This window comes from Papaver somniferum, chromosome 4 (genome assembly GCF_003573695.1).
Source record: "Papaver somniferum cultivar HN1 chromosome 4, ASM357369v1, whole genome shotgun sequence".
Taxonomy (NCBI): Eukaryota; Viridiplantae; Streptophyta; class Magnoliopsida; order Ranunculales; family Papaveraceae; genus Papaver; species Papaver somniferum.
In genome coordinates, this window is record NC_039361.1 from 71,125,861 (window position 1) to 71,153,675 (window position 27,815).

The window sequence follows — 27,815 nt, forward strand, 5'->3', positions numbered from 1 at the left end:
ATGGATTTATTGAAGGCCATTCCTATTGCCGGTTTAAACCAAGCTGTTGGAGCAAGACAGTTTAGTGTCGTACTCCAATATCGATTAGGTATTCCTTTATTTGAAGCTGGGAGTTCGTGCAGCATCTGTGCAAGGCCATGGATATACGGTGATCATGCAATCCATTGCGTTAGGGAAGTGGGTCCCAAATTTCGACATGATATGGTTCGGGATGCGTTTGCCGACATGTGCTACAAGGCTGGAGTTGCCGCAAGGAAGGAAGTTTCTTTGGGATTTCTCTCCAACAGTACAAACACCCAAAAACCTGCGGATATTCTAGTTTATTACTGGATAGATGGTAAAGACGTTTGCTTTGACGTCACATGGGTCTTCCCTTTTACAAGTGCTCGAACTCGCTCTTTCACCCCAGATCATGCTATCTTAGCTGTTGTTACCCGAAAGATGCATAAATACCTTGATCAATGTGCATCACATGGCCATGGCTTCCAGGTTTTGGCTTTTACAACCTTAGGTGAATTGAGTGAAGATACTGTCGTGTTTCTAAAGCGATTGAGGAATTGTCTTGTTCGATGCGGTGCCAATCATAAAATTGGCAGTTCTCTTTGCCATAGATTAGACACATCATTCAAAAATGTGTTGGAGCCCAACTTGTTGCTAGGTTACCAACCTATTTTTTGTAAAAAAATATAAATAAATAAAAAAATAGAATAATATGGAAATAAAGTGATTAACTAAAAAAAAAATACTATTTTTAAATAAATAATTTAAGGTAAAAAAAAAATCTTTGAAAAAGGATCTTCCGTTCCGTTGATACTAATTAACTTTTGGACCCAAAAGTTTAATTGTTTTAAAAAAAGGATCTTCCGTTAATACTTATTTAATGGACGGACCGGTTATTGAAAGGGCCCATAATATGAGTACCAAATAAGTAAGTCTTAGTTCTTTATGACCTAGATAGCGATCTGAGCAACCGAACACCATAGAAAGAGTAATCTTTGGGGTGGGGGGGGGGGGAAGAAAAACAAAAGATGAAGAAGATTTATTAACAACTTGTTGAAGAAACAGCAATTTTGAAACAAAAAAGATTAATCAAAGAGAAGAAGATGAGGAATTGTGAAAAAAAAATGAAACTTAATGAAGAAACTGCAATTTTGAAAAAAAAGATCAATCAAAGAGAAGAAGAGGAGTAATTGTGAGAAAAAAAAAAAAAAAGGAAACAACTTGTTGAAGAAACGTATACAAGGAAACAACTTACTGAAGAAGCTGAAGAAAAGATGCAATTGGATAAAACAGGAAACACTGAAGAAACAGGAAACAACAATTTCTCTCTCTCGGCTTGATCAGGGAGAAGACTTTCGATGTTCAGATTAAGGGTCAGAAAGGTTTATCACAACCTCCCCTCTGTTGGTACTTTGACACTTTTGCTGCTATGCCTCCTACACGTGTATTGGCTTTCTGTGATCAGGTGTTATTATATTGGTTTAATGGGGAATCTCTTATATTCTACAATTTGCAAGAGAAACATCTCAAGGTGGTTGAGTGTTCCCGCTCCTATCCTGAGATTTTTCAAACTAAGATGGATGAAAACCTAACCCGAGATATTGGTGATGATGACAATATTTATTGCGCATCCATGGATTATCAGCTGCATGCTCAAGTGGATGACACCGTTTCTCTGAAAACCTTTATTCCTAAAGGAGCTGAAACCAGTGAATTTGATTGTACTGATGATTTTCTGGAATGTCTCAAAAACAAACTACCGGCAGGATGGGTGTTTACGGGAAGAAAACCATGTACTATTTCTGCTTTCTTTTAATTTCGTCGTTCTATTTCAGTTTATTATTCAAATTATTAGGTTTTATTTGAGTGTTGTTTATCTGTTAGTTTATTTGTTTCTAGAAACTATGCAGACTGAATAGATGTAGACATTGCAATTGCAATTGCTAGTATGCTTAAACAAGTTTTGATTCTTTTCACATTGATTAGTTACTTGAGAACCATGTAATTTTTCTTCTTTTTATTTAGTTCTCGTTGTCCTATTTCAGTGTTCTATTCAAATTATTAAGTTCTGTTCAAGTGTTGTTTACCTGTTTGTTTATTTGTTTCTTGAGGAACTATGATTAGACTGAATAGATAGACATTGCAATTGCTAGTGTGCTCAAACAAGTTTTGATACTTTAGATATTAATTAGTTATCTGGATGAAAGCAATCACAATGCTTTACTCTCTGGAATTGCACATAGAACTCTTGTCATTCAAACTTGAAGCTGATATTTATACGCTTGATTGGAACACATTTAATGTGATTAGTTGCAGACTTATTTGTAGTCTTAGGAACTGAAAATGTCTCTGTCATTTTCACGTCTCACCTAGGTTGTTCCGTGTTTTCAGCTTTAAGATATGTTTAAAACTGCGCAAATTGGTGTTGCGGCTCATGGTCGAGATGCATAACTTTTGGCTGCTGAGTTATTTACTCAGTAAGACCATGGTTAATTATGTTGTTTACTGCAGTTATCATGATTATATTTTGACAGTTCTGCTATTAGATATTGTTTAATGACTAGGATTCTGGAAAACTTGTAACCCGTTTCTTTTTTTAAGAGATTAAACATGTTCTCTCTTCCAATTGTGGAATTGCATTATCCTTTTTGGATTCTTTTATCAGCTCCACTTATTCTGTTCTTTGGTTGGGGCTAATGTAAGGTCATCAGCATTGTTTGGAATAAGACATGACCAAAAGCTGAATTTTTGTTTTAATCATGCTCCTGTACATGTTCGCCAGCCTTTTGTGCACCTAAATGGGGAAAGATCCCTTCATCCCCAAATGCACATGGTAAGGGTTTTTTCCATATAGAACTGCTGATGCAACAGGTCGAGAATAACGACATGAAGCTACTCATGGAACTTCGTCTCTTGGAAGATCCGACATTCAGACAAGATTTGGGCAAAAATTTTACGTGCCAAGTATTTGAAACGGAATGGAGAACTGATCCACTACCTTCCTGGATATTCGCTGGATTGCAGAAAATGTTGATCAGAACATCAAGTGTTTGGTTGGTAATGGGGCTAATACTTCTTTATTTTTTGACAACTGGTGTTCTGATTTGAGTATGGCTGAATTGGCAGGTATTCATAATTCTTCTAGGAATCTATCCTGCTCTAGAGTCTGTGATACCATTGTTGGCAGGGAATGGGTTATTCCTGATGCAGTGCAAGCCATTACGGGAATCTGTGGGTATAAATCTTTACCTAAGAGTGTAGGTGGGCATAACACAAGAGCATGGATAGTAGATCAGGTAAGCTTTTTCTCGGTGAAGTCTGTAAGAGAACTTGTTAGGAAATGTGCTCCTTTTGCAGTTATGAGTTTGCATGGAGAAAGCATATGCATCCAAGTGATGCGAGGGTCTTGAACTACTTCAGAGTTGAGTTGAGTTTGGCTGGGTCAAGCAGGCTTCTGTTGTTGAATGCTTTTGGAAACCCCCGGCTGAAGATGAATTACTTCACGCTGTAATGGCGTTGCAGTTGATAACCAAAAACATCCGGCGGTCGTGTGATTTATAACCTCCATTTGTTGTGAGATTACATTTACTAATCTTTGGTGGATTTTATTAACACATCAATAGTTATGGTATTTATAGAACACAAAATTGTTTAAAAAGACCAAAATCAACAATTTCTGGGTGAAAAAGACATCTAGATTTTGATACTGTTTAAATGGACAAAAATGTAAAAATAACCAGGAAGTAAACAGTTTCATCCTGCCCATTTTCAAATACTTTTTTTTATTTTTAATTTACACAGGATGCATCCAGTTTCATCCTCGCTATTTTTTAAGTTTAAGCCAGGATGAATCCGGTTTCATCCTTGCTATTTTTTTTGTGTCCATTTTACCCATACTAATTTTTACTCGTCCATTAGAACCGTGTTTTAAAAATATTTGGACAAATGACCCATTTTCCGTTTATAGAACGAGCTATTGGGGGATATTAAAACTAACAAAAACTGGATTTAAATATCAAATCAGGATCACCCCTTGTCTAAGTATTTTATGTAATTCCTAATCTACCCCTTATTAATCAGGTTCAGTGTTTAATTATAATTAGGAAAAATTTTAAGTATTTGTTAAATGATTAGTGTGTTTTTTATTTGTATTTGGGTGAGTGAGGTGAGAGTAGGAGGGAAAAAATATTTGAGATGAAACTTTTTTTGATGAAAATGGAGGATGATTGTAAAGAGAGAATTGCTGCTGCTTAATCTTTAGCTCAACTACAACAAAGGGCATATCTTCAATCTTTTGCTAATGACCACAATTCACGATTGCAATTTTTTGTTGAACCAACACCCTTGAATGATGATTTTTATGAGCATGGAGAGTTTTTTGAAGAACCTACGTAAGAAAGTAAACTAGCATAACATACGAGCATCCCCAATACTCAGGTAAAGCTGCTAAGAGATTGAAAATTTGATTTTTTTTCTGAATCCACCATTTTTGCAGTTGAAAAAGCTCCGTGCCGGCATAGACGTGGTATGAATACAATGTCGGAAGCAGCTACACCGGCATGGTATTCATACTACATCCATGCCTAGGGCTGTTCATGGTCGGTTTTGGTTCGGTTTCTAGCCAAACCAAAACCGAAACCAATACTATTGGTTTCTAAAAATCTAAACCAAACCAATCCATTAACCATTGGTTTGGTTTCCAAATGGTTCCAGTTGGTTTCGGTTTGTCCCAGTGGTTTTTGGTTAACCAATAATTATGTCAAACCAAAAAAAAAAAAAAAACACAAATTTACAGATAAAAAAATCGTAGTTGCTGATACTATTGGTTTACACAAATTTACAGACAAAAAAAATACAAAAAATATCAAGAATAGTTAAAGCTTGCTCTAATTCTAGAGATCAAAAGAAGATATATAATATATCTTAATTTAGTTATTGACAAATAAAAAAGAAGGAAGACGGGAAGCAAAAAGTCGAGTAACAACGGCTGTAGTTGGGGGTGGAGAAGGGAGGCGACTGAGAGAAGGAGAAAGAGAAAGAGGGAGAGTATCATAATGAAATATTAGATTTAGGGTTTCTATTTATCCTCTAAATCAATGGGTAGAATCTACTACTTGTAAATTAACGGTAGAAACTAAGTTTAAAAATTAATCGGTTTTCTAATGGTTTTTGGTTCGGTTTTAGAGGTCAAACCAAACCAAAACCAACACTATCTGTTTTCCACTTTCTACACCGTAACCAATCCATTAGTAAATGGTTCGGTTTGGTTTCTTCCTAATTGGTCTGGTTTGGTCCGGTTCCAGCGAAAAACCGAAACCATGTTCAGCCCTATCCATGCCGGCCACTCGATATCCCCCATTTTGAAATTCAAGCCGGCATAGTATTCAACCAAAAAACTATACCGGTACAAAAGTTGCTTTTTACCTACCACGAAATATTTTACGGAATATGGTACCGACACGGTTCAATTTTAACGTTACCATACCGGTACCTCCGAGAAAACATACAGAAGTCGGTGTCTTCCAAAGATATATACCGGCATGGTTTGTTAAATATCGGTAACGCCGGCGCATTGTACCGGCGTGGAACCATAGATAACGAGCATGCCGACACCTATGTTTCCAGCGTTGATGTCCAATGCAATGTATATGCCAGAAGCATTTCAGTTTTGGAACCGCAGTTTCGTTTCAGTTCGACCATGCCAGAACCTTGGTCGAGCATGCCGGAACCCTGATCCGGCATAGTATTTTGGAACTAATTTATTTTCTTTTCATTCGATCCTTAGGCTGTGACATATATTGATCCAACAAATACAAGACCGCCTGGTCGGGATACGTTGGAATACTATAAAATGTCTCCACTATGTTACCAAAGAATACTTTCCACCTAGTATCTTGAATTTTACTAATGGATTGCTTGTAATGAACCTTATAATCTCCCATTGTTGTCCTTACGTAGGGAATAAAATCTAAAGAGGAAGCAATTTCTTGGGCTAAAGAGACGGCTCTTAAGAACATGTGTGTGTTGGTGAAGAATACCCAAGGTTCAAAGTTCCGTTTTGGGATGGCTTGCGAGAGAAGTGGGGTATACAAGGAGAAGAATAGCCACAGGATAAAGGGTTATGTATATCCAAAGAAGACTAATAGGGTATACAAGACTCGTTTGAGGAAGGAAAATTGCCCCTTTAAGCTCGTATTCTATTTAAGAGACAAGGACAATGAATGGGATTGTACGGTGTGGTTCGGCCGTCATAACCACCCGAATACGGAAGATTTTGTTGGTCACTCCCTAGTTGCGAAGCTAAAACCTCATGAAATGGAGGATGTAAAGAGCTTGACCAAAGCATTTATCAAACCGAGACAAATTCTCAGAGGCTTCAAGGAAAAGGATCGGATGAACGTGTCTTTCTCTAAGTACAATTTACAACGCACAAGCAAGTATTAGAAGGGTGGAATGGGAACGGAGGAGCGTTATTCAAGAATTTGAGAAGATAGTTTGGGATCACAACTACACGCGTATCATTAAAAGAGGTCCGGACAACAAGCCTCTTCAAATATTCATTTCGCATCATTTTCTTGCAAAATTGGCTCACACATGTTGTGGTGTTCTTATGATGGATTGCACCTACAAGACAAACAAATATAATATGTCGTTGTTCAAAATAGTAGGGCAAACATCGGACAAGGTATCATTCACATTGGATTGGTGTTTAATGGAAAACGAGAAGGATTATAATTATAATTGGGCATTACGACAATTGAAATTATTTTTCCGGGAAAATCATCTTTCGAGGGTCATAATAACTGATCAAGATGACGCATTAATGAATGCAATATCCGACGTCTTCCTGGATGCACAAAATTTTCTATATACATATCATATACATAATAATGTGATAAAATCTTGTTATGGCTTGTTTGAACCCACTAAGGCGGATATTAAGAAGAGAATGATTGTTCAACTAGAGGAAGACGTTCGCAAGAACAAACTATCACCCGAAGAAGAAGAATATGAAAGAGGCAAGATCAACGATCGAGTGGACAAAGAACATGAGGAAAATTATAAAAAGTGGTTGGAATTTCTAAGTGATTTGGAGAAAGTTTAATGGTCTCTTACCAAGGATACGTACGAAAAGAATTTGGACAAGTTTATTGCCAATTGGAACGAAGTTTATCCAACTGCCGTCTCGTATTGTCGGAATCAATGATTGGGTAAGTTGAAGGAAAAATTTGTGTGTGCATGGAAAAACCGGTATAGACACTACGACAATGAAGCAACTAGTATAACGGAGTCCGCTCATGGGAGATTTAAAGATCTCATCGAGTCCGGCAAGGAAACGTGGTTACGGTCACCGAGGCAATGGAGCAATACTTTAAGAGTGATATCGATAGGATCAAGAAGGCTTTTGATAAAAGCTCAATGGAAAGGACGACTTCATATTTTCAATATGGTAAGTTGCTCTGATGAATAGAATTCAACGTCTATCATTGGGCAATAAAACATATGATGAGAGAAATGCAAAAGGAGATAAACTACGACAAACCGGGTGATGTGTGTATTTGTCCCGACATGTCTTCATTAGGGATTCTGTGTCGTTATATGCTTGTGAAGTATGAAGAAGTGATACGTATTGAGGTTATTGATCTGTTTTGGAAGCAACTATCTTTCGCCCCTCCACCTATGTAAGCTCCCAGAAAATCACCATGGGATATGAACAAAGCAAAGGAATTATTCTAAGCTTACTCACGTGGAAACTCGGCTAGCCGACAAGTCCTATTGAGCCAACTAAGGCTAATTACACGCCCATGAAAATCACAAAGTGAAGAGGCAACAAAGGAAGATCCTCTCGGTAGACCACAAACCAAAACGTCAAGGAGAAAACAAAGGAAAGAATTGGAAGAAATGAGTCAACGTGAATGTGAAATCGAGGAAAGTAAGAAACGAGATCCAACCGGATGTGAGATTTCGGAAGCAAGGTTCGCGGAAGCGCTGGTTCCAAACAAAAGGGTAGGCCGAGGAAAGAACCGCTATCAAGTCAATAACAAACGACGGATTCCGTATCCACACCTAGAGTCGATGTAGCGGAGGTTACAAAGAAAAGGGGTAGACCGAGGAAGGTACCCATATCGATTGACAAAGAACAACAAGGTGAGTATTCCGAAGCCACACTCATAGTTGATGGAGCGGAGGTTGCAAAGAAAAGGGGAAGGCCAACGAAGGTACCTACATTAAGTCAAGCACATCAAGGTGAAATTCTGAAGCCATACCAAAGATAAGTGATAGCAAAGGTAAGCGACCCATGTTTAGGCAACAACAACACGATGGTGACAACTCCGTAGACACGATAAAAGTTGATGTAGTTTCGGTTCCAAGGCGAAGGGGTAGGCCAAGGAAGTAAGCACTCCCATCACATATTGAATCCATTGATAGTCTAGAGTTTGCATAGGATGGATTGGAGATATTAAAGATAAAAGATGGTAATATAAATATGTATAAGGATGCGAAAACAGGTAGGACCACTAGAAGTTACCATGCTAAAATAGAGTCTTATGTAGAGCAACTTCCCGAGGTTATTCGCAAGTATATTGTATATACAGATGATGTCGATGGAGATAGAAATTGTGGCTATTATGTCGTGACCGAACAATTAGGAATCTTTGAGACGAAGGTTAGTAAAGGGATGAAACCATGCCGATACGCTAGAAAGAGGATGGCCGAACAGCTTGTGAAAAAGAAGAGATTTTATGATCAATTGCTTGGTGAAGGAGAAGGTTTTGAAAGTATGTATGCTCAAGTGTTAGGGCCCGAGCAGGAGATGAAGTTCCTTCCCGCTCGATATTGGATGAGAATGCCGGTGTGTGGTCATCTAGTGGCGGATACATTTAATTTTGTTGTTCATTATTTTACCTCCGCCGTACAAGCAACATTTACACCAAAGTGGCAAAAATGCGAAGGATCTCTTAAGAAGAGAAGAGTTGTTTTGGCGTTCGTGGACGAGAATCATTTCATTATTCTGAAACTCAAGGATAATTGTCCATTGCCACCGGTTTGTGGGATGACTAAAAACAAGGATATAGATCCCAATCTCTGCAAGTAATGGTTGGCATTGTATGGGGAGAATCACCAATTTTGGGATGCGTTGGCCTTATCAATAAAACCTCTCCAAGAGAAGATGCAAATTCATACGTGTGGAAGCGATGATGAGTAATTTGGATATATGTGGTTCACTGATATGCAACATTTTGTTTTTTTGGAAGTGTGAGTTGTAAACAATGAATCATATTTTTATGCTAATGCCGGCATGATTTGTTGCAATACTACAACGCCGTAAGCAGGGCCGGAGTAGAATTAAACTTTTGAAACAGTGGCGGGGTTACAGAGAAATTAGTAAACATTCCGACATTAAAATAAAATTACAAAGCGTGCCGGTACTCTGATAAAAATATTTTTCGCATGGAAAATGCAGACTACCAGCATGGTAGTTAAAAAAAACTTCAATGCCGGAACTCTGTAATTTTTGTGATTTTAAAAATTCAAAGTGTCGGCGTTGTTTTTAACATTTTCGACCATGCTCGTACTGTCATAAAAACTCTGAAATTTCTGTATTCTTGAAAGTTCAGAGTGTCGGCATTCTAAATGTATGCCGGCAAAGAGGTAATTTGACACTGGTTTATCAACATGATAAATCAAATAACAACACTAGATTATTTAAAAAAACCATCTCCAAAGTTAAGATGTTCCAAACAGAAAAAAAAATCAAACATTAAGAAAAACAAGCAAAGAGTTTAGCAAGACACACAAACAAACACATGTTTAACATTGTTCAAGACACACAAACAAACATAAAACAACAATAGATTGTTCAAGACCTAACTAATACCATAGAAGAAACACTCGATCAATCGGTCCTTGGCTTCTTGTGTACCCTCTTCTTCCTTTCGCCCCAAAGGTCTACTGCATTTGGATCTTCAATTTTGTCTATATTTTTCTCGACTTTCTCCATTTCTTTCAGGGTCAACACATCTCCTTTCTTGTTATGTTCTTAAATAACTTTGCCAATTTTCCTATCCGCTGACGTTTTTGTTTCAATATGTACTTAGTATGTAGACTTACATAAGTTCATAGATATAGATTAAAAGAATAAGAAGTGAACAAGAAGTACGTACCAGCAACGTAGGGATCTTTTGTAGTCCAGGTACAGTACTTTCAGACGGAGTTGTGGAGGGAGGTTCTGCTTGTGGAGGAACTTCAACGGTATCCGGGTGTACAACGTAAGGATGCGAGTACCTAAAATGACCTCTGAGTAAATAGGGTTCGGTCTCATAACCGTTTTCCGCCAATTCCCAACCAACCCTATCCAACACAAGTCTTCAATCTTCCATTTCCCACCAATGTGCAGAAATGGGATTTGAGTCGTAAATATTAGAGCACTGCTCGGTCGAACTCGCATGCGTTGCTATCTCAAGCATGTTTTTCAATGTTAGTGATAAAAACTATAAGTCTTCATTTCTAGCCTATTTATAGATGTCTCGGACTAGGACATAAATTGTGTAGTTGAGCATTAGACTTCACGGCGTTCATCATTTGAAGACGAAGAACTACCAAGGGGAGCTTGTGGAACTTCATCAACAAAAGGTATGTGGAGACTAAAACTCATCTATCACTTGGAAAGTCTATTTCTACTATATCTCCTATATAGAGACATAAGTCGTGTTACGATATAGTTTTGTATTATACACATTTGAGATTTCGAGCTGAGTTTAACTCGCTTACATATTTCTCGAAATATGTGTTGGCAAGCTTTCGCTTCGACCAAGTTCATCTTATATTCTTGACGAAATTCAGAATATGATCATGTGAAAATTGCCGAGTAACATCTTACATGGTATCCGTGATACAATCATTTGATGTAGGCTTGGAATGTTTCGTCATGATTATTTCAATAACTTGAAAATTGCTTTGATGCTAATAGTGTGTGAAAACGGCTATTGTCGTCCTCTAAGAAAGTTTCAGTATTTGAAACAAAGAGTGTAGAATAAAGTGACCATGTTTGGATATAAACATAGTGTGTTATCACATTTGTGTATAAGTCCAAAACCACGAATATGAAGTATGCGTACCCGTACGCAGAGTGACGGTTGTTGGATATCTGGGCAAGTATGCGTACCCGTATGCATACTGGTGGAAGTTTTACGTTCGTGAATTTCTGCTGGAGTTTGGAAGTGTGAATTGGTATGCACACCCGTACGCGTACTGGCGTAACCAAACTCGGTCCGGCTACTTAAGCATGCGTACCCGTTTGCATACTTTAGTTGGTTACTTTCTAAAATCGGCTGTGTACATGAACTTAAACATTTATATAATAAGGAATCCAATCTTTGCAAACCGTGGCTATAATGTTCATGAATTGGTTCGAGTGAATCAAACTGATTTTGCTTCAATTGTGTTCTTGTATAATTATACGAGAATATAGCAATTGAACGACTCTTTAACTAGTTTCATTTGAGTCATTTGAACTAGTTATGGTTAAGATGAATAAGGTTGATATGAGAGTAATCATATGGCTAACTTCGGTTAACTATTATTGAGTCAACATGGTGTACACGTTTAGGTTCGGTTACATAAACCTAAACGAGGATACATTTCATTGTGTGTAACAAGATAAGTTCGATCTAACGGTTGAAAGATATTAGCTTGGTTGAATAAGGTTTTTCATCTAGCGGTGAATATTGAATGCTTTGTTACCAAGGTAACTTAGATTGCAAACCCTGATTTGAAACCTATATAAAGGAGAACTCTAACAACTGGGAAACCTAATACGCACACCTATTGTGTGTTACTAGTTGCATCAACTAGAGTCGATTCTCCTTTAACCTTAGTTTTCTATCGAGACCCCGTAGGTTAACGACTTCAAAGACTTCATTGGGATTGTGAAGCCAGACCCAACTATTTTCTTTGTAGTTGCGTGTTCTGATCTTGCCAGATTCTATCGTTTGAGTACTATCTTCTCTAAAAGTAATCACAAACACCTTCATCTCATCGTTTGTGATTCCACAATATCTAGTTTCACCATCATATGATTTAGATTATTGTGAGGTGATTGATAATACTAGGTTGTTCTTCAGGAATATAAGTCCGATTTATCAATTGGTTCCTGTTCACCTTGATTTATCAAAAGACGAAACAAAAACTCGTAGGTATTTCTATGGGAGACAGATTTATCTATTTCAATAAACTTTTCTGTGTGAGGCAGATTTATTTATCAAGTCTTCGACTTTGGGTCTTAACAACTCTTAGTTGTGGGTGAGATCAGCTAAGGGAATCAAGTGCGTATATCCTGTTGGGATCAGAGGCATAAGGAGCGCAAATGTACCTTGAATCAGTGTGATATTGATTAGGGTTCAACTATAGTCCAGTCCGATGTTCATTGGTAGTAGGATAGTGTCCGCAGCGGCTTAATACAGTGTGGTGTTCAAACTGGACTAGGTCCGGGTTTTTCTGCATTTGCGGTTTTACTCGTTAAAAAAATTCTGGTGTATGTGTTATTTCTTTTCCGCATTATATTTTGTTATATAATTGAAATATCACAGGTTGTGTGTTGAATCGATAAATTGGAAAAACTAACCTTTGGTGTTGATTGAAATCGATTGATCCTTGAACATTGATCTTTGGTACCGTTCAAGTTACTTCTCTCTTATATTCAATCGGGCTCGCAAATTTCTATTTGCTGATTGCAGATTGAATTGAGATATAGAGATATAAACTCTTTGATATACTTTCTCTAGATTGAGTCTGACTGTCTAGTTGATTCTCTAGAAAGTATATTGGAGTAAGTCCTCTCAGATTGCCAAACGAATTGTTGGGTGTGGTTGTTAGACCCCCGCATTTTCAATTGGTATTAGAGAAGGCAAACACATTAAAGACCTTATAAGTCTGTGTTTGTAGCGATCTGATATGGACAGAAGTATTATCTCTATAAACATACCACCAGTCTTCGATGGCTGTAATTATTTATGGTGGAAAATTGCTATGCTTGTGTTTCTTCAAGCGCGTGATTTTCAATCATGGGTTTATGTATTTAATGGCTATGATGCTCCCGTTGTTGCAGTAGGAGATGCGACCGTTCCAAAGGATATTGGTGCATATGATGCTGTTGAGATTGTTGCTGCAAAGAAAAATTCCTACGGTTTGAATGCTATCATACATGCCATTACCCCATATTTTCAACACCATATGACTACGTGCACTCGGTTTAAAGATGCTTTGGATATCTCAGAAAACGTATTTTTGAAGGGAATACTAGTGAAAAGGAAGCCAGGCTTAAAAACCTAAATTCTGATTGGGAAAACCTTTGTATGGCAGATGAAGATTCATTTGATGAGTTTAATCACACAGTGTCTGAAATTGTTAATGCATCTTTCACATTGGGTAAGACTATTCCTGAAAAGGACATTGTGATGAAAATTCTCTGATCGCTGTCATCTAGATATGATTCTAAGAAGCATGCCATAGTTGAGGGAAATAACCTTGATGCTATCTCCATAAATATGTTGGTTGGGAAGTTAAATATCTTTGATCATGAGCATACATCCAAAATCGGAAAGGATGTTGCTTTCAAAGCACAAAAGAACACTAAATTACTTGAAAAAAGTAAAAGTGTTTGTTTCTCTGAGGATGATCTTTCTAAGGCTGATTCTTTAGATGAAGATATTGACAAGTCAGTCTCTTTGATCACAAGACAGTTTATAGATCTTCTATTGAAGAGAAGTAAACGGTTTTCCAGAGATAAACCCAGGTCATCAGTTGAACCTCACAATCGCGTCCCTCCTAAAAACAAGGATGTTGACGAGACTGAGGACGAGGATTCTTAGTGCTTTAAGTGTAAAGGTTTTGGTAATTTTTGCAAATAAGTGTCTGAACCGCATAAAATACACTGGGAACAAAGGTCTTGCTGCAACTCTTGATGAAATGTCTGATCACTATGATTCTAATGAAGACGAAAAATCAAGTGTTGCACTTCTCTGTGAAGATATTAATTTTTATAACTGTAACAATACATACATCAATCTTGATATTCTTTCAGATGAAAACTCAACCAATCTGGAATAAAAAGTTGACCTTTCTGTTGGAAACTCTCTGTCTAATTTTTCAAGTTACTATGTGCTTAGAATCTTGCACATCTAGGGCGTCTTAACCATCTTGTATGTTGACATGCTCTTATTGTTCACTCAAAGGTCATGAACTGTCAAAGTGTTTCAAGTACAAACACAAAATGAGATATGTCGACAAACTTTAACGAAGAGCGAAGCGATTAGCAAACAAGCTCAGAGTTGTTCAAAAAATCGCTGAGGTATGTAATATTTTATCTTCTTCGAAGAAGTTAGTTTCCAAGGATAAGACTAGACCAATAGAAAAGAAAGTATGGTCTAGACAATTTGATAGACAGGGTTCTATGAATTCCTTCCAAAAGGATTATGGTGGACAAGTTGTTGTTCACCGCAACACAACTTGATTGTGTTATTTAATGCATCTTGCCTCATGTGCCTGATTAAAAAGAGACAAGATTGCGCACACCTCAGGCTTTAGGAAAAGAAAAATGTTTTTATTCATCGTGTTTTTATCTTCTTAGCTTTGCTGTATTTTGCAAGATTGGAACTCTTTCATCCTTTCATATCTAATTGATATTGGAAGGGACTTTCCTGTTTAGTCAATAAAAGAGGGTTATTCTCGACAATTCTACCCTCTTTAGGGTTGTGAGTTGTGCATGCGTGAACCTATGTGTTTAAAGGTTCCGTGACCCTACATTCTTTTTTCCTTTTCTGAAACTTTTTTTTATCTTAAGACTGCTTGTTGAGCTTAAATTGTGATTTTCTCTCACAAACCCATAAACTTATGGATACTTCAAGCATCATGTCTTCTGATGGAAAAATATGTTAATATGATTGTTAAGCCATTAATCATGAAGGAAAAATAAAGATCTCCTTTACCTCCAACTTTGAAAAGAAAAAAGAAGGAATGTGAGGAAGCCAAAAGTTGTTCCTTCAAATTCTCAAAAATTTTCTGGTGTTCTTGATGAGTTGAAGGAAACAAGAAAGGAGATTCAACAAATAAAGGTTATCATTATTATAAATCTTGAAATTCAGAAGGACCTGGTTCGAAATCATCAGCCTAGAAGGTTTGTTGGAATTAACTCCTATCTTCACGAACCATATGTTCCCATGGCTGTTGACGACAAGGAGTTCGGAGACGATAAAGAATTCCTTAGAGGTCTCAATGTCTAGGAAACTTCTTATGAGAATTTATTTCTTGTGTTTTTTAGAAGGATTACTAGGGTTTGGAATAGCCATTATTGTGAGGACACATAGCTATATCCAACGTTATCATCTTCAATGTTTTTAGATTTATTTATTTAAATTCTAAGTTATTTGAAAGATGATTTTTGCAATATTAATCTTTATGGTTTCATATATTGCAATTTGTTATGGGATATGTCGTTTACGTCCGTAAACCTTGACTTTCCCATATTTGTTCAAAAGTTATCTCTATTATATGTTGGTATGAAAGTATTGATAAAAGATAGAATGAACTTTTGACAAACAAAAGTTAAGACTTTTATGTCATTATGCAAATATTGATGGAAGAAAGGATGAACTTTTGTTTACAAGGATTAAGTCTATTATGTGTTGTTGTCCAAATAGTGATGAAAAATAGAATGAATCCTTGCTTATTCCACAGTATTGGTCTATCTCCGATCCACATATTTGTGTATATACTCTGTTGCTCCGTAAGTTTTCATATGTCGAGCATGGCCAATTGGATTGATCATTTTTATGGTTGATTCAATTGAGATTTTTGGATACAAATTCATGTTTTCATGTGATTTGATTATGTCCAAAGAAATCCTTCTTTTCTTGTAAAAGAAAGGTCGCATTTGTTGTTCTTTCGGGAATGACATTTTATAGGGAAGAGTTCTTTTTGAAGTTGTGCTTAATTTCCAAATCTTTGTGGGGAGTGCGGCCGAGGAATATTATAGGGGTTATCTTGTATCTTTGTAAACTCCTTGATAAATGCATTTAGCTTCGGCTTTATGAGTGAATCTAAATAAGTTGGTATGTTATTCTCTTTTGGTCATGAAGTATCTCTATAAAAATTTCATGAGGATCCCACTAGTTTTCATACCTTTGCCAATTTATATTGACAAAAAGGAAGAGAATTAATGTGTAGTTTCATACTACAAATACATATGGTTTACGGATCATTATGTAAGGGGAGTGGTTTTCATGTTGAGATGAAGTATTGATTAAGGGGGAGTGATACATATCACCATAGTATTGTTGTCAAAGTTGTGATACAATTGAACATTGATGATGTGTAGTAATACTATGACACCGTATAATAATAATTGAGAGCACTTGTTTTCTCATTGTTATCCCTATGGATCTTTAACAACTTTGATGCTGAGTTGAACACGTTTAGAATCATGGAGTACTTGGAAGTGACGAAGATTTCGAGCCTTGTTTAAGATTCCAAGGAGATCAAGCATTTGGATGAGAAGCTACAAAGTTTTTATTTATTTAGTAATCCATATGTATTGGTAGTTTTGTCACTAAAATTGACAAAGGGGGAGATTGTTAGAGAATTGCTCGGTCGAACTCGCATGCGTTGATATCTCAAGCATGTTTGTCAATGTTAGTGATCAAAACCATAATACTTGATTTCTAGCCTATTTATAGATGTCTCGGACTAGGACATAGATTGTGTAGTTGAGCATTATACTTCACGGTGTTCATCATTTAAAGACGAAGAACTACTAAGGGGAGCTTGTGGAACTTCATCAACAAAAGGTATGTAGAGACTGAAACTCATCTATCACTTGGAAAGTCTATTTCTACTCTATCTCCTACATTGAGACATAAGTCGTGTTACAATATAGTTTTCTATTATACACATTTGAGATTTCAAGCTGAGTTTAACTCGCTTACATATTTCTCGAAATATGTGTTGGCAAGCTTTCGCTTCGACCAAGTTCATCTTATATTCTTGACGAAAGTCAGAATATGATCATGTGAAAATTTCCGAGTAACATCTTACATGGTTTGTGTGATACAATCATTTGATGTAGGCTTGGAATGTTTCCTTATGATTATTTCAATAACTTGAAAATTGCTTTGATGCTAATAGTGTGTGAAAACGGCTATTGTCATCCTCTAAGAAAGTTTCAATGATTAAAATAAAGAATTTAGAATCAAGTGACCATGTTTGGATATAAACATAGTATGTTCTCACATTTGTGTATAAGTCCAAAACCGGGAACCTGAAGTATGCGTACCCGTACGCGTACTGGCGGTTGTTGGATATATGGGTAAGTATGCGTACCCGTAAGCATAGTACTGGTGGAAGTTTCACGTCCGTGAATTTCTGCCGGAGTTTGGAAGTGTGAATTGGTATGCGCACCCGTACGCGTACTGGCGTAACCAAACTCGGTCCAGCTACTTAAGTATGCGTACCCGTTTGCATACTTGAGTTGGTTACTTTCTAAAATCGGTTGTGTACATGAACTTAAACATTTATATAATAAGGAATGCAATATTTGCAAACCGTAGCTATAATGTTCATGAACTGATTCGAGTGAATCAAACCGATTTTTCTTCAATTGTGTTCTTGTATACTTCTATGAGAATATAACAATTCAACAAACTTTAACTAGTTTCACTTGAGTCATTTGAACTAGTTATGGTTAAGATGAACAAGGTTGATATGAGAGTAATCATATGGCTAACTTCGATTAACTATTATTGATTCAACATGGTGTACACGTTTAGGTACGGTTACATAAACCTAAATGAGGGTACATTTCATTTGTGTGTAACAAGCTAAGTTCGATCTAACGGTTGAAAGATATTAGCTTGGTTGAATCAGGTTTTTATCTAACGGTGAATATTGAATGCTTTGTAACCAAGGTATTTTGGGGTAAAAACTGATTCTGCTGTTTTTGGTAAATTTGAGTGTGTTGGTGAAAAACGAATTCAAACCCTAAAAAAACGTACTGCACAGGAGTACTTTTAGATTCGAGAGATCAATCTGTAAGACTCTGGCCTAAACCAAGAAATGGTCGTTCCAGATTCAATTCGGTCACAAAGTGAAGGAGAAGAGTTGATCTTAGGGAGGGAAGCGAAGAAGGTGTCTGAGATCAGAATGTTAAATTATGAAGGTCTGGCTGTTTTATGACTTGTATCAGAAAGTGGAACTGGCTTGCAGAACGTAAGCTATCAGTTCTTGGTGTTTTCTGGATACTTGTGTTGATCACACTTGTTTTTGTCGAAATAGGTTAAAACCCGTTTATACAAGTCATGATTGAGTGCACCCTGATCACGTAGGAAATGGAGGAAGTTAAGTAGTGGAGAAGTGGGGATTGTGTAAAAGTGGCGACAATCGCGTCTCCATCATGGGGGAGGAGTCATCCTTACTCCCAATACTCCTCTACTTCTATTAACCGTCCTCCTTTCCTGACACTTTCTCGTAATGGGCGCGTTGCACGCCGCACGATGTAAACCACCAGACTAATACCCTAGTGAGCATCCCCCAGTTTGTGACATTGTTTGATGCCTCGAATATATACAACAAGCTGTCGAGTGGATCACGAGACTTGCCGCTTAAAACAGCACATAGTGCTTTTAAGTCAAATAATAAATAAAGTGTTCGTGGAATCAATATTAATCAAACATCGTCTATAATTGATGTATATAAAGCATCGCTTTTAAACAAGAAAATCAAAATAATCGATGTTCATGAAGCATCGTTGTTTTAGAGCTCGTCTAAGTTAGTCGCGGAGCTTAATGTGTTAAAAGGAGCGTGACCGGCCTTTTTCAAGGAGTTGGTAGGAGCTACGCGTGCATCCCAGGGGTTGGCCGGTCGGTCCCTATGAGAGAATGGCGGTTGGTAGCCATTCTAGCATCCTATCGGTCGGTTTAGATTAGATCTGAATGGTTAAACTGGCTAGCCAAGTTGAGTGGCTGAGATGATTTGCAGCAGTTAATGGATGTCGTTGAATTATTGAATTAAGTGTAAGCATCGCGACCAGCCGCCTTTAGGCGATCGTTTGGGTTCGTATGGGCAAGCTGCGGCTTGGATGATCGTACCTCATGGAATAGGGGTAGCCGGTGATCACGGTGTCATCCTGTTTGGACGCCTGATTAAATCTAGGCCGTCCGATTAGGATAGCGAAGTTGGACAAACGAGATGATTCCCGACAGTTGTACACTGTCGTTGATTAAATTTTAGGTTTTAAGGCCGTGTGGCCAACCTACCTTTGACCAAACAATTTGGGGTGTTTGCCGCTGATTTGGACAAGTCGATTAGGTATACATAAAGATGGGTTATCGATGAGCATGCCAGTATCTCATTAACCGCCTGAAATTAGATCTAGGTCATCCGACTAGGCTAGCGAAGATGGATGATCGTGATCGATTTGCGACAGTTGTATAATGCCGCTGACTCAATATAGGGGTATAAAAAACGCGCGATCACCCTACTTCGGGCAAGCGGTTTGACGCGCTCCTAGATTGATGTGTGTAATTCGACCGGCCAGGGATGGAGGTGAGTCGCCTGTGATCATAATGGTACCTCTTTGATCGTTTGAAAGAAGAAATAAACCGTCCAACTAGGCCGGATAAGTTGGGTGGATGCGATGGTTTTGAGACCGTTATGGTCGGTCTTAGCTCGTTTGAGCTTCTTTTTCGACAACGCAACCATCCTGGTCTGGATAGCGATCAGAGATGTTATGGGTGAACTAAAGGATTCCGATCGGCTGGTATGATAATGGGACCGCCGTCGGACACCATGGAGTTTGCCTAGTTCCTCTAGGAACATGCTAAGCTTGTTGAATTAGCCGGCCAAATTGCGTGGTCGTGATTGTCTTAAGACTGATATGGACATTCTAGGCTTATTTGATTAAGGAATTTAAGCGCGTCGATCATGCACTCTTTTACCTGGAGAATGACACCCACTTCCAATGTACCTTCAGAATGGTCCTGAATTATTTTTGGTCTACATGAATTATTTATTTATTTATTTTAAAAATTGGATCTCGCTCTTGTAACCGAAAGTGGATGCTTTTGTATCATAATTTGTTTTCCCTATCAATAAGATGATCCATGATCAGTCATATTTAAAGCCGAGATATCTCTATTATGTGGATTGCTGGATTAGTAATGTTGCGTGTACTACACAACCATTAGCGCATTTGTTGGGTCATTGGTGCTTAATCTGCCTCTATTTTGTAGGATGATGAGATATATTATGTGTGGAACGTTGGGATAGCTGAAATCCTTATGCGCATAAGTGAAGCCGTCGATCCTCTTGCAATTTTGGGTGGAAGGTTCCTATTGTTCATAGAAAATGCTTTGTCTGCACAGGTTTGCTGCTTTCTATTTTTTCCGTAATCTCTCTCAAATGTTGTAATTATTTAAAGCTTTACTACCATGTGTTATTTTTAGCTTCGCAAGTCGATTTAGAGGAAGCCTTCTTGTTTTAGCTTGATGGGAGGCATCCCCGGTTTTGATGTTTTGCTTCCCCATTAATTATGTTGGCGGTCTTAGGTTTCTATACAATTTAGCTGAACATAGTCTTGTTATCTACTTGAACAACCTTATTAGGATATTCCTCATTTGAGCTGCCTGTATGTACTTAAGTTTTGAAAGGTCGAAAGTTTCGTAGGTGTCAGTTATTGCTGATAATAGCCTCACATTGGATGGGCAGCTTAAGATCCTGCAGTTAATAAGCCTTGGGCAGTTCTATCGTTGTAAGCCAGTATTCAAGATTAGCCATGCCCATGAACTTTAATACGGTATCAGAGCAGGTAAATAATTTGTTATGAGTCTAATATGACCACACCTCTGCTTCACTCTAGTCCAATCCTTGTATCTCGGTTTTCAAGATTAGTTAGTGCCCGTGGACTTGGATAGTTATTTAGTTTTTATCTATTAATTTGTGATGAGTCTAATATGACCACACCTCCTCTGCTTCACCTGAGTCCAATCCTTGTAACCCGGTTTTCAAGATTAGTTAGGGCCCATGGACTTCGATAGTTTTTTATCTATGAATAATTTGTGGATGGAAGAGAAATTAATTACTCTTGATTACATACCTGAATAAAGAATTGTATTACAGCGAAAGCAATTATGAATGATTATTTTTTCTCATGAAAGAACTTTGATTCAGAGTAGTGGGACTTGTTTTTACTGGTCAAAGTTTGTTATATCAAAACCCTAGCTGCAACCATAGCCTTTCCAAAGTGATTGCTGAGAAGCATAGATTTTAGTGTTTGATTCAGAATTATTTGATAAGCTTGTTGATTTGATATTTTTACGGCTGGGTTCCCCGTTCATGTTTCACGTGTTCCTTGAATATTTGTGGAAATCAGGATACATTTTACCATAGCATTGCCGTAATTATTTTAACTAGCAACTGTTCTCTATTTCCAGATGGGGAAATTAGGCTCAGACCCAACCCATGGATAACCCATAATATGAGGCCCTTAATTAAAAAAAGTTTAAATCTAGGCCCCGAGTTTTTAAAAGACCTTGATACCCTTATGCATATTGTCAAGCCCATAATTAAATAAAATTTAAATCTAGGCCCAAAATTATTAAATCTAGGCCCGAAATTATTAAAATACAGTGTGAAGGTGTAAACAGAAGTTACACATGCATATGGCATGTGTAACCAGAAGTTACACATCTTATGATATGTGTAATGCAAAGTTACACTTGTATATATATATGTAGAAAATAAACATCAAAAAGAAAACACAAAAGAAATACATGTATTACTTTAATATTCATTTACAACAATTTCTTAGCATGTGTAACTAGAATTTACACACACATCTGTCTAGTGTAATTGAGAGTTACATATGTGTCTATCTAGTGTAATTGAGAGTTACACATGCATCTGACTTGTGTATTCAGCGTCAACTCCAGCTCCAGCGAGACCATTACCACATTTAAGCAATTAGCTTTTAAGAAGTTATCTGAAACCTAAAATATAACAACAAACAATCAGTATTTATAAGATTAAAATGAACAGTACATACAACAGTGTATATTCAGTTTCACAAGCATCTGATTAGATGCATCTGAATTGTGTAACTGAGAGTTACACATGCATATAACATGTGTAACTAGGAGATACACATGCATCTGGCTTATGTAACTAGGAGTTACACCTGCATATGAAATATGCCATTTATCATGAACTTGCAAGCGTAAGTTACCTAAAGCAAAGTATGTGTAAGTAAAGGTTACACATCTAATTAGCATATGTAACTAGAAATTACACATCTATTTAGATTGTGTAACTAGAAGTTACACATGTAATTAGCATGTGTAACTAAAAATGACACATCCATACCAAAACACCATCACTAAGACAAGCAGAATGTAAAGTAGATCCAAATTACAATGTCTAACACATCCATACCAAAACACCACCACTAAGACAAGCATAATGTAAAGTAGATCCAACTTACAGTGTCTAATACAGCTCTAACATCCATACCAAACCTCTCAGCTTCATACCAAAACACCACCACTAACTCCAAATACAAATTATCCTCCAAATATGATCCAGTACCACCACCACTGCTTCCTCATCCTCCTCCAAAACCTGCACCTCCACCATCAACACCACCACAACTTAATAACCAATAGCTTCCGACAAGCTAAACATAAAATGAGTCATCAACATACTCAACAGGAGAAATATATCATATGCAGAAAGCAATAGATACAAATGTGTCTTAAAGATACAAATGCTACAACTATTTACAAATACACATGCAACAGGATATATATGTGTAACTTCAAGTTACACATGCTAAAAATAAAACTGGATATATACGTGTAACCTCAAGTTACACATACTGTAACAAAAAACAGCATGACTACATTATCAATTTGAAGTTGTTCTTCTGAAACAACATTGTTTCTTCATCCTCTTCTCAGTATAAAACAAAAAACTCACAAAAAATTCACAAAAAACAAGAGACAAACAGAAAAATAAAAATTCCATGCTAAAAATACAACTGGATATATATGTGTAACCTCAAGTTACACATACTGTAACAAAAAACAACATGACTACATCATCAATTTGAAGGTGTTCTTCTGAAACAACATTGTTTCTTCATCCTCTTCTCAGTATTAAACAAAAAACTCACAAAAAATTCACAAAAAACAAGAAACAAAGAGAAAAATACAAATTCCATGCTAAAAATACAACATGATATATACGTGTAACCTCAAGTTAAACATACTGTAACAAAAAACAACATGTCTACATCATCAATTTAAAGTTGTTCTTCCAAAACAAGATTGTTTCTTCATCCTCTTCTCGGTATCAAACAAAAAACTCACAAAAAATTCAAAAAAAATAAGAAACAAATAGAAAAATACAAATTCCATGCTAAAAATACAACAAGATATATATGTGTAACCTCAAGTCACACATACTGTAACAAAAAAAAAACAGCATGTCTACATCATCAATTTAAAGTTGTTCTTCTGAAACAAGATTTTTTCTTCATCCTTTTCACAGTATCAAACAAAAAACTCACAGTAAATTCATAAAAAACAAAAAACAAACAGAAAAATACAAATTCCATGCTAAAAATACAACAGGATATATATGTGTAACCTCAAGTTACACATACTGTAACAAAAAAACAGCATGTCTACATCATCAATTTAAAGTTGTTCTTCTGAAACAAGATTTTTTCTTCATCCTTTTCTCAGTATCAAACAAAAAACTCACAGTAAATTCATAAAAAACAAAAAACAAACTGAAAAATACAAATTCCATGCTAAAAATACAACATGATATATATGTGTAACCTCAGGTTACACATACTGTAACAAAAATTATCATTCACTAGATTGCTGTAGAATTGGACAACACAACGTTTTAGCCCTTCTTTAATCTCATCAGCATAAGCTACGTAATCTATAGCATTAATAAGATAACGATTCGTTGATATCAAATCTGAAAACAAAATTTCAGTCGAGAATTAAGATAAAGAGATTGATTGATTCTCAATAAAGAAACCTAGCAAATTTTTGTAATATGTTTTCAAGATTTTCATCTAAAAACCAATGTAAACAGATGTAAACTCCGGTTACGAGTTCATCAAATAATATCATTTGAAATAGTAAAAATGTTTCTAATCAAAGCTGTTTACAAATCTGAAATCAAAAATAAAGATTAAAATCATATTACGAATCTGGAAAAAAATCCCTGACAGATATATGCAATTCATTTTCATTTGACTATTCCTCTGCGGCTCCACAAGAGCTTTGATTTTTTTTCTTCACTGTCCAAGGAGACAAATACAGCGTATGAGAGAGTCTTAACAAACCAAGAAATGAAAGCGAAATGCATTAATAGAAGATGATACTCATACTTAGATTTTTGATGAATTCATGTTGAATCTGCGGATCTATTAATTCGAATCTGTTTCGTGGATTTATTTTTTCTACTGAAACTGATACTCCTCCTTCTCCTGGTGGTGGATTTGTGATCTCCATCGTCGCCATCAATGACAATAATTTACCCTGATAGAGATAAAGATGAATCTCAGAAACCCTATAAACTATTTTTCTACAGCAGAGAGAGAGATCAAGATGAGAGAGAAAGAAAATAGAAAAATGAAAATGTATTATGATATTACTCTTGAATAAATACTAAAGGGTATTCTTGGTATTATTAAAATTCGTATTAATTAATTATGGGCCAGATCTGAAGAAAATTTGATTCTTTGGGCCTAGCAATATCATTTTCTGAAAGTATGGAGTTGACAATATATGATCCATTTGGTGGGGCTTCAAAATATTGAACCCATATAATAGGGTGTTTCTAGTATTTTTCACTTTCCAGATTTGTTGTAGTACGCGCTCTAGTGGGTCCATCTGGGAAAATAATACAGTTTTGCTGCTTCCATTCATTCCACGACTAGTATCACGAGTGCAAAGCGATTGGAAATTTCGCCTTCTACAGGTTTGATTTTCTTTCTTCTGTTTTCTGTTATTATCTTTTCTGCTCTTCCATTTGTTCCTTTTTTTTTTCCTCGTTTCCTTTGTTGAGCAATTTCAAACACACTAATTTTTGGGGTCACTCATCATTTTCCAGATCAAGGATGTGACTTTGTCTTATTAATAAAGTTTATTTGTCTAACATTGTCGGAACCCTTAAATGATTTCTAGATTCAAGTATCAATGCTGCAGTTACATTTTTATGACCGTTCAGTTTGTCCTTCTTTTAACGTAAGGGCGCTTATAATGTTGTCCTCTGAGAACATTTTTTTTTATACTATTTTGTCTGCAGGCGTTTACTAACACATTCAAAGGTTGCAAACCAAATTCTGCACTCAATGTTGCTTGTGTAAATGCGATCGAAGAACTGTTACTTCCTGTAAGTGCTTGCTTCCTTTGGTTCTGATGTCATATTTGTATAGTCATCTTTAATCATCTGTACATCACATTTTTTTCATGTCCATTTCATGCAATGCCCTAAACCTCTGCACTGTTCTTTTCTTCAAGTCAAACAGGGACACCTCTGCACTATTTGCAGATACAAGTGAATCGGAGATATTAGACTTTCAGATTAGTTGGATTCAAGAGCTTCCTCATTTGCTGGTCCAGTTAGGTGATGGACACCCTTCATCTTCTAAGGTGCGCATTCGGATCTGCCCTCAATGCTAATATTGAAAAGGATAGTTTTTTCTTAGTTCCATGATGTTTTATGAAAAGCTGTATCTTTTTATTAACATTAAAACGAACATGCTACTTGTAGGTTATTTTGCTTTTTCTTCTTCGTCTAGGACAATGTGCTCCAATAAACCCATCCCTTGCTTCGGGGTACGATAACTTACAAAAATCATTAACAGAGTTCTACAGTACTCCTCAAGCTGAAGGTACTAATCAGCACATATTAATTAACATAAGTTGAAAGCATATCATCTTCCCATGGAGAAAATGGATGCATGAGCTGACAGATGTCCTTTGATTCTCTTCTTGCATCCATTTTGACAAGTTAATCTGAACTTGGCAGAAAATTCAGAATGTGCCACAAACAACAAGAAGAGCGCTTCCCATTATCAAACAGTTAAGGCTGTGACAGACGTTGTGTGTTCTTGCTTGTCTCACATAGGTGATGATGCTACAATTCTGCAGATGCTACAGAGGATAATGGTCTCTGAGTTGGTGAGGAGTAAACTCTTTTTTCACCTTTTTTTTTTTCTTTCTTTTCAATCTGTATGAATCCGATTCCGATCGATCGGAACAGAGAGCATGTGTGTTAGTACTGCTTTTCTCAGTATGTCCTGTAAAAAAATATTGGATTACTCTCTCACGCGGTCGCTGTTTGACCTACAGTCTCTAAACCCACTGTTAGACAACAAGCGTGCCATGCTCAGATTACTAGTTCTACTGGATTCCAAACCAACAATACTCCCTGAGCAGAGTATTAGCAATTTAGCCAACTCTCTGTTGCAATACCTGCTTGATGCTGCTTCCGTAAGTATCCTGTCTTCGTTCAATTTCTCAATTTATTGTTCTCTAAATTTCCTGATTGCATTTGCCTCTTCACATGTTATTTGCACTCTAAAAAGAAAATATTTTCTCTTTTTCTATCATTCTGGTTCATCAGTGATGATATAAACCTTCATTACTTATAAAATTACGTCGGTATCTCCTCTATTCTTCTCTTTTCTTTCAACTACCTTCTGTTCATATTTTGCCAAAGAAAGAATGAATATCTGATTCTCATATCCTAGATGCTTCATATTTTGCAGTATATTCCAGAAGATAATGATGACATCGATTACGATGAGTCTAATGACAAAGATCAGATGCGGATATGCCAATATTATTTTGTACCTTGCTTTTTCCTGTTTGATAGGAGTGGCAGACTTTTAAGTCTTGTCTTGAACTTGATGGGATCCTTAATAGCTGAAGCAAAGCCCTTGGATCCTTCACATCAATGCAATGAACCTGTATTTGACCGGGCAAACAGGATAAGTGCAATCACTTCTATTCTTATATTTATGCGTGGGGATGTGAAACTCAGGCGAGCCCTGTCTTCATGTAAGGCAGAGATGACATATGTTTTGCAGAACTTGCTCTCTCTACAGGTAAGCCCTAAATTGGGTATGATAATACACAGGTGTCTCCAGCATTATAAATTTGCATTTGATGTTTATAACAACGGCAACCTTTTGAATGTTACTGAAAGAATGGTTATTTGTAAATGCAGTCATCGAATGAACTTAACATGAATCTCGAAGAAAGACACAGATTGCAGCTTTCATATGATCAACTGAAGTCATTTACAAACACATAATGGCTCAATGGACCTGCAATTTTGGACCTAGCCCTGCAGGTTGTAAGGTACACAGAAATTTGGTTACAGCTGGAGAGGTCGAAGTGCTTGAACTTGGGCTCTTAATTTTTTTTGAAGGTGGTCTAGCTTGTAATTTTTTTGAAGGTGGTCTAGCTTGTAACATTAGAATACATTAGTATGTAAAATGTCAGCCATTTATCTCCTTTCTCAGTTTATCATTATTATTTGTCGTGAATTGAGATCAATTTGGATGGAACAGTATATGAGAAAGTAGATATATGAGAAAGTAGATAAACTGAGAAAGATGAGAAAAATAATCTTGGATGGATCAATGTCTCCCCCAAAGAGTACGCAATTTGAATAGCAAGCAAGGTACAAAACACAATCTTCCACCGCCATCGGTTGCCTGAATGGGTTTGTTG

At 36.7% G+C, this 27,815-nt stretch overlaps 1 protein-coding gene across 1 annotated transcript; it reads left to right on the top strand.

The window, feature by feature from the left end:
* Positions 1–27,612, top strand: LOC113272672. The gene is made up of 12 exons (XM_026522478.1): positions 1–574; positions 2,783–2,833; positions 3,025–3,296; positions 20,283–20,414; positions 24,931–25,050; positions 25,378–25,464; positions 25,593–25,724; positions 25,846–25,966; positions 26,104–26,255; positions 26,427–26,567; positions 26,846–27,184; positions 27,307–27,612. Exons 1-12 carry the CDS (start codon positions 1–3, stop codon positions 27,391–27,393), a joined length of 2,208 nt encoding a protein of 735 aa, XP_026378263.1. The 3' UTR covers positions 27,394–27,612.
* The last annotated feature ends 203 nt before the right edge of the window (positions 27,613–27,815 follow it).

Bases quoted from the DNA above. Each gene is read 5' to 3' on its own strand.
- LOC113272672 (XM_026522478.1), top strand. From the start codon at position 1: ATGGATTTATTGAAGGCCATTCCTATTGCCGGTTTAAACCAAGCTGTT. The intron at 575-2,782 runs GTGCCAATCATA...CATGTTCGCCAG, and splicing joins GAATTGTCTTGTTCGATGCG to CCTTTTGTGCACCTAAATGG. The intron at 3,297-20,282 runs GTAAGCTTTTTC...TCTATTTTGTAG, and splicing joins GAGCATGGATAGTAGATCAG to GATGATGAGATATATTATGT.